Source organism: Sturnira hondurensis, unplaced genomic scaffold, assembly GCF_014824575.4.
Source record: "Sturnira hondurensis isolate 20B ecotype Veracruz unplaced genomic scaffold, ASM1482457v3 Scaffold0013063, whole genome shotgun sequence".
NCBI classification, from domain to species: domain Eukaryota; kingdom Metazoa; phylum Chordata; class Mammalia; order Chiroptera; family Phyllostomidae; genus Sturnira; species Sturnira hondurensis.
Window position 1 is genome coordinate 4,526,369 of NW_028085694.1, and position 15,614 is coordinate 4,541,982.

The following is a 15,614-nucleotide window of genomic DNA, read 5'->3' on the forward strand; positions in this document are numbered from 1 at the left end:
TGGATTTGTGTGCAAGTACCCTCTTCTACTAGGATCTGATGGATCCCAGTAGCATATATGTGTTTAGATGGTCTGTGGAGTTACCTGGTGGCCATGACACTGAGCTGCTGAACTCAGCAGTGTTCTAACCAACTGACGTGAGTAAGGAATTTCCTTAAATACTTGCTATTCCAGTTACATTTTCATAACAACTACAAGAAAACTCAGCAACAACAAAGACAAAAACAAAACTCCAGCTCTTGGAGTGGTAGTATATTGTCTAAAGGATTTCTGGGTACATAGAGTTACATTTCATTTTTTGTCTTGATGAAATTCTGGCAATGATGTCGGAAATGATGTAGAGCAACCACAGATGGCTCATTTATTCCCAGGAGTCCTTACACAGTTAGAAAAGCTCATAGAGTTTAGTCTGCAGCTGCCCTTGGTGGTATCCCCTGAGTAATACATATAGTCAGTGCCTTTGGAAATGAAAATTGATGAGTCTTGTTTGATCCAGAAAAAAGAAAGAGACTTTGTCTTTTTTAGGCAGCAACAGATGAATTTATCCAGAAGATTGAGGCCATGAAAACAGGGCTCTGATAGTTTCTATATGCTAAATGCATGCATGCATATAATTATTACTGTATTGGTAACATGCATATTATTTTTGTTACATTATTATTATTATACAGGATGTGTTGCTTTAACTTCTCTACACTTAAAACTTAGAGGGCATGGGTGAATGGGTTGCAGAGAGTGGAGAGGCTGGAGAGGGCAGGTTTGATAACTGCAGATCTGGAGCCAAGACAGCAGGGGAAGGAGGGGGGTGATGACAGTCAGTTCCTTGCAATGGCCTGATGTAGGGTGGTGGCGAAGGGAGGTGTGGCGATAGTAACCAGGCCATCTACCACGTAGAGCTTTGAGATTGATTGTAGAATCCTTTTGCTGGCTGGGGACCCCACATTAGATAAACCAATACAGTCTCAGACTTCTGGTCAAGATGGAGGCGTAGGGGACTTCCGCCAAGATGGAAGCATAGGTGGAAACACTGTGCCTTCTCCCACAACCAAGTTTGAACACAACAAAGGTTTAGAGAACAAAGACACAGCGAAAGAACAGAAAATTGAATTATACGGAAGTCCGACAACAACTAACTCTTCAACCGGGAGGGTAAGAGGGGCGGAGCCAGCAGTGGAGCAGGGTCGGGCAGGACAGATCCCCCAACCTAGGCCTGCAAGTGGCCTGGACCCAGTCAGGGTGTGGGGCAGACTGACTGCGGTGGCATATTTGCACACAGTGAGACGGACCACGCAGGCCCCAGGGGGTGAGGGCTGATGGCGGTGGCACATTCGAGTGCAGTGGGACGAAACGCGTGGGCCCCAGTGACGATGGCAGCTGCGGCACCTGTGGGGCCACGGTGGGAGGTGGCAGACGGGATGCCATTGCTCCTCATTGACCCCGCCCCCACATACAGTGTCACAACCCAGTGACTGAGTTGCCCTGCTCTGGTGAACACCTAGGGCTCCGATCCTGCTATGTAACAGGCACAAACAGCCCAAAAGATGGCGCAAGAAGAACTCAAAGTCCCAGAGCCCATAACTGTAAGCGACCAAGAGATTGCCAGCCTCTCAGAAGCACAGTTCAAGACACTGTTTATCAGGATGCTCACGGAACTTGTTGATTATAGTCACAAATTAGAGGAACATATGAAGGCTAAATTAATTGAAATGAAGGGAGATGCACAGGAAACCAATAGCGATGGAAAGGAAACTGGGACTCAAATCAATGGAATGGACCAGAGGGAAGAACGAAACATCCGACCAGAAAGGAATGAAGAAATGAGAATTCAAAAAAATGAGGAGAGGTTTAGGAACCTCCAGGACATCTTTAAATGTTCCAACATCGTATTATAGGGGGACCAGAAGGGGAAGCAAAAGAGCAAGTGGAAAACTTATTTGAACAAATAATAAAGGAGAACTTCCCCAGTCTGGCAAAGGAAATAGACTTCCAGGAAATCCAGGAAGCTCAGAGAGTCCCAAAGAAGTTGGACCCAAGAAGGAACACACCAAGGCACATCATAATTACATTAGCCAAGATTAAAATGAAGGAGAGAATCCTAGAAGCAGCAAGAGATAAGAGGACAGCACCTACAAAGGAGTACCCATCAGACTGTCAGCAGATTTCTCAAAAGAGACCTTACAGGCAAGAAGGGGCTGGAAAGAAGTATTCCAAGTCATGAAATCCAAAGACCTACAGCCAAGATTGCTTTATCCAGCAAAGCTTTCATATAGAATGGAAGGACAGATAAAGTGCTTCTCAGATAAGGTCAAGTTCAAGGAGTTCATCATCACTAAGCCCTTATTATATGAAATGCTAAAGGGACTTTTATAAGAAAAAGAAGATGAAAAATATTAACAGTGAAAGGACAGCAAACTCACAGTTATTAACAACCACACCTAAAACAAAAGCAAACCAAGAGGACAGGTAGATCAGGAGTGGAACCATAGAAATGAAGAACACATGGAGGGTTAGCAACAGGGGAGTGGGAGGAGGAGAAGGGGGGAGAAGGTACAGAAAATAGCATAGACAGTAGGTAGAAAATAGATAGGGGGAGGGCAAGAATAGTGGGGAAATATATAATCTAAAGAACTTGAGACACGTGGTTATAAACTAAGGGGGGGAGAATGGTGGGGGAGGGAGTGTGCGGGTGGAGGGGAATGAAGGGGGTCGATAGAACAACTGTAATGGTATAATCAATAAAATATATTTAAAAAATACCTAATTGTACTGTGGAAAAACAAAGATGGACGCTTAGGTGAACACAGCTCACCTCCTTGCAAAACTATAGCAAAAATTACAACTAAACTACAAAACGACTTTCACCCAGAATCATCTGAAAATCAAGCCGTGTGGAAATCCTACAACCAAGGAATTAAAGAAGCCACATTCATCCTGCTGGTAGGAGGAGTGGAGATACAGAGATGCAGAGATGTGGAACGAGCAGTCCCATGCCTACATGAGGTGGATGCAAATCAGGAGGGATACTTTGGGAGTGACGGATCCCAGGCCTACACCCGACTACCCAGTCCAGGGTTCCAGAGCCAGGAAGATAAGTCCCCATAACTTCTGGCTGTGAAAACCAGTGGGGTTTGGGGTGGAAGAAGGAACTTCAGGACTATCAGGTGTCTCTTCCTAAAGGGTCTGAAACGAACTTAGGAATTATGCAGACTCACTCCCTCTGGGCTCCAGCACTGAGTGGGGCAGCAGCTGGAAGGGCACCAATGTCACATGGGGAGAAACTGAAGTGTCTGTCATCAGGGTCAATGTCGGGGAACAGCTTCCTCCTGGACAAAACGCCAGAGGCCAGCCAGCGGCCACAGTCCCTTTTCTGAGCCCTTCCCCACATAGAGCCACAGAGCACAGACACCACATCTGAAATTCCATCAACCGGGTTCACGTGGGTTGTCCCACCCTGGCAATTACCTAAGGCTGTGTGCCATCTCATTTACTCGTGTGCATTTCTACAATAGGCCATGCTACTAAGGCAGGGAATCAAAGCAGCTCTATCTAATACATGGAAACAAACAGAAGAAGGCTGCCAAAGTGAGTACACAAAGAAATATGACCTAAGTAAAAGAACAGAACAAAACTCCAGAAAAAGAACTAAACAAAATGGAGATAAGCCACCTGTCAGATGCAGAGTTCAAAACACTGGTTATCAGGATGCTCAAGGAACTCACTGGGTACTTCAACAACATAAAAAAGACCCAGGCAGAAATAAAAGTTACACTAAGTAAAATAAAGAAAAAAGTACAGGGAATCAACAGAGAAGTGTATGAACTCGAGAATCAAATCAATGATTCGAAATGGAAGGAAGAAAAAAAAACATTCAGTCAGAACAGCAAAAAGAAAAAAGAATTAAAAAAAATGAGGATAGTGCCCTGGCTGGTGTAGCTCAGTGGATTGAGCATGGGCCTGCGAACCAGAGGATTGCGGTTTGATTCCCAGTTAGGGCACATGCCTGGGTTGCAGGCTGGTTCCCTGAAGGCCAACTCCCAGCAGGGGATGCATGAAAGGCAACCATAAATTGATGTTTCTCTCCCTCTCTCCTTCTCCTCTAAAGATAAATAGGTAAATAAAATCTTTAAAAAATGAGGATAGGCTAAGGTGTCTCTGGGACAACTTCAAACATCTAACATTTAAATCATAGGGGTGCTGAAAGGAGAAGAGAAAGAGCAAGAAATTGATAACTTATTTGAAAAAATAATGAAAGAAGACTTTCCTTTGGTGAAGGAAACAGACATACAAGCCCAGGAAGCACAGAGAGTCCCAAACAAGATGGACCCAAAGAGGATCACACCAAGTACATCATAATTAAAACGCCAAAGGTTAAAGATAGAGAATCTTAAAGGCAGCAAGTGAAAAGCAGAGAATTACCTTCAAAGGAGTGCCCATAAGACTCTCAGCTGATTTCTCAAAAGAAACTTTGCAGGCAAGAAGGGACTGGCAAGAAGCATTCAAAGTCATGATAAGCAAGGACTTACAACCTAGATTACTCCATCTAGTGAAGCTATCATTTAGAATGGAAGGGCAGATAAAGTGCTTCCCAGACAAGTTAAAACTAAAAGAGTTCATCATCACCAAGTCATTATTAGAGGAAGTGTTAAAGGGACTTATTTAAGAAGAAAAAGATCAAAACTATGAACATTAGAGTGCAAAAAATTCACAGTTATCAAAAATGGAATATAAAAAACAAACTAAACAAACTAGTAGAGCTGGAACAAAATCATAGATACGGAGATCATTTGGAAGGTTATCAGTTGGGAGGTAGAAGGGGAGAATAGGGAAAAGGTGGAGGGATTAAGAAGTACAAATTGGTAGGTTCAGAACAGACAGGGATGTTAAGAACAGGGCAGGAAATGGAGAAGCCAGTGAACTTACATGCATGACCATGGACATGAACTAAGGGAGGTGATTGCCAAAGGGAATGAGGGGGGCTGGGTGGAGGAGGACAAAGGGGGGGAAATTGGCACAAGTGTAATTGCATAATTGATACAATATAAAAAAAGATGAACATACATGTATTGAATAATTATTGGCCTGCCCACATTTGGCTACTCTTATGTTTTCTTTGTTAATTGTAGATCAACCGCGCTCCGAGCTTCGGAACCGACCAGAAAATAGACTACGACGTGAAGAGAGGGGTGCTGCTGAACGCGCTGAAGCTACTAAACATCAGGTGAGGTGTCCCCTTCTCCTGGAGCTTTTTTCTCCCCATTTGCTGTAGAACCTTCATTTGTACGTGGGATTGCTTGAACTTTTTTGCATTCTATGTTTTCAAGTTCTTGATTCCATTCTTCAAACCCATTTAGTTTTTTTCTTTTTAAAATCTTTTCTCCTCCTCTGACACACACTTTGTTTTTCCTTTTCCCCACTTAATGCTCTAATTCTACAGTAAGTAATGGTTAAGTTACAGTATTGATATACTTATTTAATATAGAGTATAGGTTGAGTTGGAGAATACCTTACAATACCTTCTAGATTATCTTCCTCACCTTACAAGAAGAAACTAAAGCAAGTCATTCAGGAAGTAAAAAAAAAAACAAAACCCCTCAAACATCGATTTTCTTACCTTTCTCTTCCAGGGTTCTTCCCACTCTATCTTGCTGCCTGAGTAAACAGAAAAGAGAGGCAGTCATTAAGTGAGGTTTAATCTTCTAATGGGAGTTCCTGCTCTTTAAGGCTGAATAATATTCCATTGTATGTACACACCACGTTTCCTCTTTTAAAATTTTTATTTATTTATTTTTAGAGACAGGGAAAGGGAGGGAGAAAGAGAGGGAGAGAAACATGGATGTGTGAGAGAAACATTGATTGGTTGCCTGTCGCTTGAGCCCAGACTGGGAACCGGCCCAGTACCCAGACATGTGCCCTGACCTGGAATTGAACCAGTGACCTCTCGCTTTGTGGGATGATGCCCAATCAACTGAGCTACACCAGTCTGGGCCATCATAATGTCTTTATCCATTGATGAACATTTAGGTTGCTTCTGTGTCTTAGCTATTGTGAAAAATGCTGCATGCATATATGAGAGTAAAGATATCTCCGAATCCTAACTCCAGTTCCCCTGGATATAGACCCGGAAATGGGGTTGCTGGCTGCAGTGTGTGTGATCGTGGATGTCACACGTTCAAAACACTGTTATCTGGGAAAGCTTTTGGCTCGTAATGAAATAAAATTTTTAGAAGTTTAATTGAACTTCTCAAAGAAGTAATGAGTTGTTTGCAATTGTAAGTATTGAAACAGCATTTAGAGTGTTGGATTAAAGGACCTCAGAGGTAATTTATTCTTAGGGATTTTATGATTTCAATTTCTACTTGTTATTTTAAAAGCTCTAGAGAAGTCGTGAGGTGCCTCCAAACAATTTATTTATTTTGAATGTTTTCCAAGCACTTAAGAAATGCGTGATTAAAAGATAGCTTTAATGGAAAGCATCATTTTAAAAAGAGACATATAAAGTTGTTCAAAAATTTTTATATGACTCGTCCTTTTGCCTGATCAAAGGATGATTTGCCTAAATTCTGTTGATATTTCAATTATGATAAATGAATAGAAAGAAATATAGAATGAGAAATTTTTGTTTATTTAGCTTAGCATCAGTGTTTTGGATTACTTAAGCAATATGCCTGTACTTTTTTTTGCATTTACTATTATTGTATAAGTAGGCCTTGTATTTTTGTTTTGGGATTTTTTTTTGTTTGTTTGCTTTTAATCATTGTATGGTTGCCTCAAGTTCCTCTGCTGGGAAGTGGCCTGCAGGGAATTGGCCTGCAGCCCAGGCATGTGCCCTGACTGGGAATTGAACCCTAATCCTCTGCTTTGCAGGCCTGTGCTCAATCCACTGAGCTACCCCAGCCAGGGCTAGGTTTTTTTTTTTGGCAAGTCTTTTGACTTTGCCAATGACAGCATAAATTCAGGACCTTATCCATGGATGTTTTTGGTCTCCTTAAAAGTGAGAGGGACACATTTGAACCGTGAGACATTTCTAGACTTAAAACTAAGGGAATGTTGGACTTCATCTTCCTTGTTTTCCTTGGTGTTGTGCCATTTAGGAATTTAGCACAATTCTTAACATTTAGAGAATATGCTAGTGAAGCTTATGCTGCAGCTGTGCCTTTTCTCTCCAACCAGACGGAGAGCACCGGGGGCATGGAGTGGTAGACTCGTACTTCACTGTGGCTGGGTGGGAAATGGGCACACTGTGGGAACGCGAACAGGAACTAAGAACACTGGGAAAATTCTATTATTGGATTAAGTTTTTATATGGACTGTTTTACTTTGGATAGAATAAATTGTTCTGTGATTCCCTATTTACATTCAATGATCTTTTTTTATTGTGTTATCTTTCTGCTCAAGAACCTAAATGAATTTCTATTGCCAACAGTTTGTCTAAGTTCTTTTCATAATAAAAGTTAACCTTAGCTTTCCATCTTATTTTCTATTTCTCTCCAACCCAAATTTAGCTAAGCTGATTATCTTACTATTTTTCTCACGTCTTGGCCATTCTAATTGATGATTTATTCTGTCCCTTACCTACCCTGGATGCCTCTGTTTATTATTGCCTGTGACTCAAATTCCATCCTTTATTATGGTATCTGCTTTTTAGCACAAATAATTTTTTTCTTCTTTGAACTCCAAGAGGAATTATAGTCTGCATAGTATAAGGCTTATCACATTTGTTCACTCTTTCATGCTCTGTGCTGTTCTACTTGGCCATGGCTGATTTTTCTTTTCAATTTGATTTAAGCTCCTTGAAGTCAAGGAGTATATATGGTGTTATTTTACACAACATATGTGTTTTACTTATAGTGTGGGTCCATGTATATCCCCCAAATTCATAGTGCAAACATATACTTATAGTGTCAGGAACATCTGAAAGAGTGCAGATTGTTCAGTGTGTTACATCTGAACCCCTGAGAATATAGAACCTCCTATCAAGGGGTTAGAATCGATCCACTTTGTACTTGGATGGTGCAATGCTATTTGAGTTCAGATTCAAATAATTTTCTGAAACATTTGCCCTGAGGTCTTCAGAGACAAAGAGTACAAAAGGCGCCATATGCCGAATAGGAAAAGAATAATAAACAAAAATAATCAATGGTAAAATAATAATAAGTATGAAAAAGTATTTTTTTTGTAATACAAGAAAAATGCAGTCTGTGTAGTAGGGGTAGTTGTGTGTTGATAAGAAGAATCTTTTTTTCTTTATAAGTATTATATTAGAATCTAGAAACCATCCACATAAACGTCCAGGCTAGAAAGCTGGGAGGTATCTTTGCATCCTCCCGTTATCAGGAATCAGCTGAGTCCTGTCAGCTGCATGACTGCTACTTATTTCTCAGTCTCACCAAGTTTCAGGACTTTTCATTTCTCTTCTGGATTATGTTACTGGTTTTCTTTTTTCTTCTAGCACTAACCTCCTCCCCATTTTTCAGCCTCCATCCACTCTGTTGCTCTGCTAGTCATTTAAAAAGTGTGTATTGTTAAATGCCCACAAGTGCCCACTACTGTTGCAGTGGGTACTAGGAACTCAGTGTCTCCCTGGTTCCTAGGTTTCTGGCTAGATGCCTTGTTTCATAATACATCATTGATTTAGATAAAATTTTCAGGTGAGAAACAGATTTAGAGGAGTGGTGGGGGAAGGTAGAGAGAGAGAGAAAGAGACAGGTCAGTTTTAAATATGCTAATTCTGAGGTGCTTTCGAAAAGACGTTGGACAGAATTGTTAAGTGGGAAATCTGATATTTGGTGCCTCAGGAGGCAGAGAGATCTATTTGACTGACATCTGCCTATAGATGTGTTGCATCCGACAGGTGAGAGCACACAGTTGGGGTGCACATATTGGGAAGTGAAGGGCCTTGGAGGCAGAGCCCTGAGGAATGCCAGTATTGGAATGCCAGTGTTTATGAACTCTGATATTCTGATCAGATTGTTTTCACACTTTCAGATAAAGTTTCAACACTGCATCGAGGCATTTTTAATCTTAGATTGCATATGAGACAGTGTTGGGTCTGGCTTATGCATTTCTCACATGTATGGTCACTTTTTGCTCTTTCCCCCGCCTTGGAATTAATTTTTCTAAGAAGACGTGTGTGGCGCTGTCTCACATGTTCATGGTTTGCACATACATTGAAATGTACTTTTAGCTTTGTTCCTCTAGTGGATGTCAACTCATTTGTAAAAGTTTTTGGTAAAATATACTCAACATGAAATTTACTATCTTAACCATTTTTAATGGTGCAATTCAGTGGCATTAACTAGATGCACATTGTTGTGCAGCCATCACCGCCATCCTTCCCCAGAACTTTTTGGTTGTGCGAAGCTGAACCTCTGTGCTCATGAATCAGTAACTCTCCACCGATTGCACAGCTCCATGGAGTGGAAGAGAGAGGAGCAAGTTCCAGAGGGAGGCAGTCTCCCAGCAGGGCTTTCCCCATAAAAATCAGACATCTGAAACTAAATTTTCAAGACTGGGCAAAAATGAGAAGGGCTGTACCGAAGCTTTCAAATAAATAATGATTGTTAGACTAGGATTTCAGTCGGAACTGAAAATATACTTCAGTGGTCAGGGTAAGTGAGAATGCTTCAGTATAAATGGGATTGGTTGAAGGAGGAGAAAGGAACCAACATTTATGAAGGACCTATTAATGTTACCACCAGTGAATGTTTGTAAGAACTGTGGGAGGGAAACATTATGTTATCACTTAGTAGATGGGGAAGCAGACTCAACAGGTAATCGACCTCAGCTTGTATGGATAGTAAGTTGCTCTGCTGTTTCCAGTTTATTCGGTTACCTCTGGAATTTCCGTTTAATGTAGAGAGACACTTATCTGATGGATGCTTAGGTGAACATGGTGTGAATGTATAATTTAATAGACATTGATTCATCTTCACTGTGTCTTCTTTTCTGCTAATCTCCCAGGGATCAGATCAGAGTTTTTGTGCATTTCAGAATAGGGTCTTGTGTTTTATATTTTAGGACCAGTGATAAAAGGAGAAACTTGGCCAAACAAAAAGCTGAGGCCCAACGGAGGCTTTATGGCCAAAATTCAATAAGAAGACTCTTACCAGGCTCCTCAGACTGGGAACAGCAGAGACATCAGTTGGAGAGGCGGAAAGAGGAGTTGGTATGAAAATTTTAACACACCCACATTTTGCATTGCGTAATTCATTTCTCAGGTTTTATTTGTAAAATTTTTTGTTCTAGAAAGAGAGACTTGCTCAAGTGCGAAAGCAGATCTCCAAAGAAGAACATGAAAATAGACACATGGGGAATTATAGGCAAGTGCACTTCCTTTTTATATGGATCATGCAAGTTAAGTGTCAATACAATTAGTCTGCATCTTACAACCGTTCAGGCTTGTTTTAAGCACTGTTTATTTTATTTTAAGAAAGTGATTTTGTTTAATATTTTTCTGTAAATGAAAAGGTCATCAGCAAGTAGGTGGTTCAGACTTGGGAGACCCCTGCTAGCCAGCCTTGAGGGGGGCGATGTGAGGCCTTTTAAATCTGAGAGTATCTTGTCCTTATTTGGTTACAATGTAGTATTTTGAGGAAGTCAGGTTTCAGGTTTCGGGACTATTATTTCTGTCAGTTCAAAGTGGTTACTATATTTTGTTTTAAACTCTTAATGTATCAGGAGCCAGGCAAATAATGAAAATGTTTGAAAGTGCCAGGTATGAGACAATAGAAAGCATGTGGACCCTGCTGCGCTGGAACCCCTCCCTCCACAGTGTCCGCTGCGATGGGACCAAAGGGCACTCCCTAAGTTCCTCCAGTAACCATACAAAATCTGAAACTTCCAAAATATCCCTCATCACCTGAACTTTCTCCCATAAAGTTCTGTATTTCTTCAATATGCCCGATTGCAATGGTTTTCCAACCACCTACTTCTAACTAAACCCTTATATTGTATCATGTGTTTAAGATAATTCTCTAGATAAACTTTAATTTGTGTGCATGACAGATGACCATTGATGAATTTTTCATAACCATATGCATCTTTATTTCTGAGACCTAGTGAAGTGCCTGGCAGAATAGGTGGTCATAGATTATCGATGTCGTTGACCTTCACTCTTAACAATATAATAGCTTCTTTTACACAAGTTGGTTTATCTGACTTTATTGTAGACGAATTTATCCTCCTGAAGACAAGACTCTACTTGAAAAGTATGAAAATTTGTTGGCTGTGGCCTTTCAGACCTTTCTTTCAGGAAGAGCGGCTTCGTTCCAGCGAGAGCTGAATAATCCTTTGAAAAAGATGAAGGTAAAGGAATACATGTTTATACATTGAGAAAAGAATTAAGCCAAATAATGTCTTTAAAAACAACCTACCTCAGTCCCACTTATAGAAATGTTTTATATTAAAGATGCGCTTGCTTCCATTTTAACAGCTGGTCACATTTCATAACCAACCCAGCGATTTCAAAAATAAGATGTCTAACAGGACCATTTATACAGTAGGGAATGTTGATACTATGTTGTAATACCAACCTATTTTAATAGACATGTCTTATAATAGAAATGCGTATGTGTAACAGAGTAAAAAAAATCCATTGTATTTACCAAGGGGTTTGTGATGCTGTCATTATTTACCGTGTAACTGACATTAAACAGTGTTCTTTCCCTGAGCCTGCGTAGGGCTGGTGGTGAGAGGCCATGCAAACACACACACATACCCACAAACTCCCCCCCCCCCCCCACACAGCGACCTGTTTACCTTACTAAAAGGTTCATCAGTTATCCATTGTAGCATAAAGCACTTCATTTATTTGCTTATTATTCTGCACTCTTGTTCGGGCTCACTCGAGTGGTTCCTTCTGCTTATCTTGAGAATCAGGTTATGATTCACTCCATTTATCCGAAAGGGCAGCTGGGGCTGGGTACACGGGATGGCCTCACTCGCCTGTCTGGAGCCTCAGTTGGGATGGCTGGAACACCTGGGCAGCTGGCCGGGTATCTCTTTCTCCACGAATAGTGTCTCAGCAGGGGAGCCACATGTCTTAATTTGGTAGCTCGGGGTCCAAAAGAGAATTTCAAGAGGACAAGCCCGGGGTGCAAGTGCCAATCAAGCCTCTGCTTGCATTATGCTTCCTGATGTCCCACTGGGTGAATAACTTTATGTGGACCCATTAAGGCTCTTTGTACTTTATATTACTTGTCATCCCCCGACAGTGATGTATCCCCCAGTATCTTGGATACCCTCTAATACTGAGAGATTCAAAAATCATGAGTATGGGCTTTTCACCCAGCTTCTACAACAGGTCGTGAAGCCACTGTTTTAGCTGGCTAGACTTGAGAGACAGAAGCAGAAGGAACGTTGTATACCCCAGTGTTTTTTTCCTCCAGATTCCCTCTTTCGACATGTGCACATGTCTTACCATTAGAATTATGTCTGTGGCCCGTTTGTTTGTCTTGACCCAGACGGTGAGAGACCTTCAATTTTCTTCACCTGTCCTATAATCTGATTTCTCTCTCCTGTGGATAAAGAATCTGTTCCCTTTCCTCATTACTCTGCTCCTCCAGCCCCACTTTTCCTAGTAGAAACCTAGGGGTTTTGGAACCAGATAGACCTCGATTCAAAGTGTGGTCCCCCCATGTGTGAATTTTGTATCCTTCGCCTAAACTATTTGATCAATAGTTTCCTTGTCACTAAATGAGTGGTATTAAAACTACTTGTCAAGCTGGTTGTGGAAATAAAATCGAGGTTAATTAAAAGTCTATTAAAGTGCTTGACACATAATAAATAGGCTTCAAATCTGCATTCCCTTTCTACCTGTATATTCAAAATCTAGGTTAAATGTTACCGCTTTGTGCTGCTGTTCCACTGGCCTGTGAGCCCAAATATTATACTCTCTCTACTGATGTTGCTTTATAGTAAGTGATGAAATCAGGTGGCGTAAACCCTCGATTTGGTCTTTTTTAAACTCGTTTGGCCTCTCTAGGACCTTTTACATTTCCATATACATTTTAAAATCATCTTGAGAATCTTTTTTTAAAAAAGGCTGCTGTGATTTTAATTGGGACTGTGAAGACCCCATGAAACAATTTCTGGGGAATTAACGCTGCTGAGTCCGATCCATTCCTATGGTATATCTCCATTTATCTGGGTCCCTAATTACTCAGCTGTGTTGGTAGTTTTTGCTGTGTAGTTCCTGTGCATCTTTCATTAAATTTATTTTAAGTATTTGATTTCTTTGCTACTGTTGCTAATAAATAGTTTTGAAGCTTTTTTGTTTGTTGCCAGGATGTAAATATTTGATTATTTTTGTATGTTGCCCTTATACCTAGCAATTTTATATATTGTATTTTATTAACTGCTATATAAAATTATTTTCTGATATTTATTTTGGTTATTTAGAAGTTCATCGCTTAATTTTCATTCACTAAATTTTGTAGCTTTATTTTTGTTAGGAATTTCTGGTTTAGTTCATTGGTGTTAGAAAACATTCTGATTTCAGTGTTGTAAAGTGAGTTGAGAATTGCTTTATTTCTCAATATAGTGCTTATTGTAGCAAATGTACCAAATCTACTTGGAAAAAAATGTGTATAGTACAGCTGTTGGTTGCGGAGATTTATACATGTCACTTAAGCAAACTTGGCTATTAGTGTTGTTTAAATATTCTATATCCTGTTTTATTTTTTGGCCTACTTGATATAGCAATTACTGAGGAGGATTTGTGTGTTTATTTCTGTTGATTTTTGTTTCATATATCTTGAAGTTAAGAAGGTGTCTCCCTAATGAATTCCTTTCCTATTTTATCATTGTGACGTGTTTGTTTCTCTTGGGTCACATTCTGTGTGAGTAATAGAGACACATGGGTTTCTAGCTCATGGCTACTCTAGGAGTGACATATCTTTTTCCATGTATCCCTTTGCTTTCAATCTGTCTGTGTTCTTACATTTATAATACCTCTGGTCCTTACCATATAGTCAGGTCACATTTGTTTTAAATCCAGTCTGACAATGTGTCTTTAAAGACAGGAACTGGTATAATTGTGTTTATGCCTGTCTTTTGCTCTTTTTTACTCTACTTATGCCATCTGTTTATTATTGTTTTGCTTCCTTTATTCTTTTTTTTTAAATATTTTATTTATTTATCTTTAGAGGGGAAGGGAAGGAGAGAGGAAGAGAAACATCAATGTATGGTTGCTTCTCATGCTGCCCCTGCTGGGAACTTGCCCCTGCTGGGAACTGGCCTGCAACCCAGGCATGTGCCCTGACTGGGAATCGAACTGCGATGTCTGGTTCGCAGGCCCGTGCTCAATCCACTGAGCTACACTAGCCAGGGCTCTCCTTTATTCTTTTAGAAAATCAGTTTTTAATGACGTTATCTTCACTGTTGGCTTTTACTTCTGTTGGCAGCATAATATGGGTTTTTAAAAAGTAATTACAATATACATCCTTAAATCATAATAGTCTACCTTGAATTAGTACTTTACCACTTCACAGACCATATAAGAGCCCTAACAGTTTAATTTTATTTGATATGCCTCTCTAGACTTAGTGCTGTTATCATTGATTTTACTTTTACACGTGTTACAGTCTTTAAAAACATCATTATTGCCCCTTTGAAAAGCACTCACTGGGCCTTTCGCTAATGACCCATGGAGCCGTCTGGAAAGGGCAGAGTGAAAACCCCGCTTCTGGGCGAAGTGGCAGCGTGTTGTGTTGTGTTGTTTTGCTTCAGTGGGTGGCATGACAAGGGGGGGGGAATCCATCATTATTATTGTGTTCTGAGCATCAAGTGGGCTGTTATAGTTTCTAAATAGACTTTCATGTTTATACACATATTGATCCTTTCTTGTGTTCTTCCTTTCATTCTGCAAATTCATACTTCTGACAGGGTCATTCATCTTTCCTACAGTTGGAGGAAATTTTCTTTGGTATTTCACATTCCTGTTAGTATGAATTCTCGCAGACTGATCCTCCCTCCCTCCCTCTTTCCTTTCCTCTCTCCCTCTCTCTATCTTGAGATTGTCTTTTACTTTGCCTTCATTTTAAATAATTTAACGGGGTATAGAATTCTATCGTGGCAAGCTTCTTTTCTTTTTCCTTGCAGTACTTTTAAAGATGTAATTTCTTTGTAATGTGGTTTCTGTTGTTTCTTTTTTTTTAAGATTTTATTTATCTTCAGATGGGAAGGGAAGGAGAGAAGGAGAGAAACATCAATGTATGGTTGCCTCCCATGAGTCCCCTGCTGGGAACTGGCCTGCAACCCAGGCATGTGCCCTGACTGGGAATCGAACCGTGATTGTTTGGTTCACAGGCCTGTGCTCAATCCACTGAGCTACACCCGCCAGGTGGTTTCTGTCGTTTCTATTCAGAATTCAGCCATTGTTATTTTTGTTTGTCCTCTGAATATGCCTTTGTCCTGACTGCTTTTTCTTTTATTTCAGCACTGTGACTTTGATGTGCCTGTGTGCAATTTGTTTACCTTGCTTGTAGTTTTCTCATCTTCTTGAAAATGTGGGTTAATGTCTTTCATTGGTTCTGGAAAATTTTCTTTCATTATTTCATCAGATATTTCTGCTGTATTTTGTATATTGCCTCTTTACTGGGACTTTAGTTTCACAT

General features: G+C 40.3%; 1 protein-coding gene and 1 non-coding gene across 2 annotated transcripts in view; both read left to right on the top strand.

Moving 5' to 3' along the window:
* TTLL7 (tubulin tyrosine ligase like 7) overlaps positions 1 to 15,614 on the top strand; it is a 96,525-nt gene that overhangs the window by 25,460 nt on the left and 55,451 nt on the right. Inside the window, exons 9-12 of the mRNA XM_037060985.1 lie at positions 5,124 to 5,218; positions 10,018 to 10,165; positions 10,246 to 10,319; positions 11,169 to 11,304. Coding sequence (XP_036916880.1) covers positions 5,124 to 5,218; positions 10,018 to 10,165; positions 10,246 to 10,319; positions 11,169 to 11,304 — 453 coding nt within the window. The remainder of the gene's footprint in view (positions 1 to 5,123; positions 5,219 to 10,017; positions 10,166 to 10,245; positions 10,320 to 11,168; positions 11,305 to 15,614) is intronic.
* Positions 14,604 to 14,744, top strand: LOC118997387 (small nucleolar RNA SNORA21). The gene has a single exon (XR_005068657.1). It is a non-coding gene; the product is annotated as a small nucleolar RNA SNORA21 (small nucleolar RNA).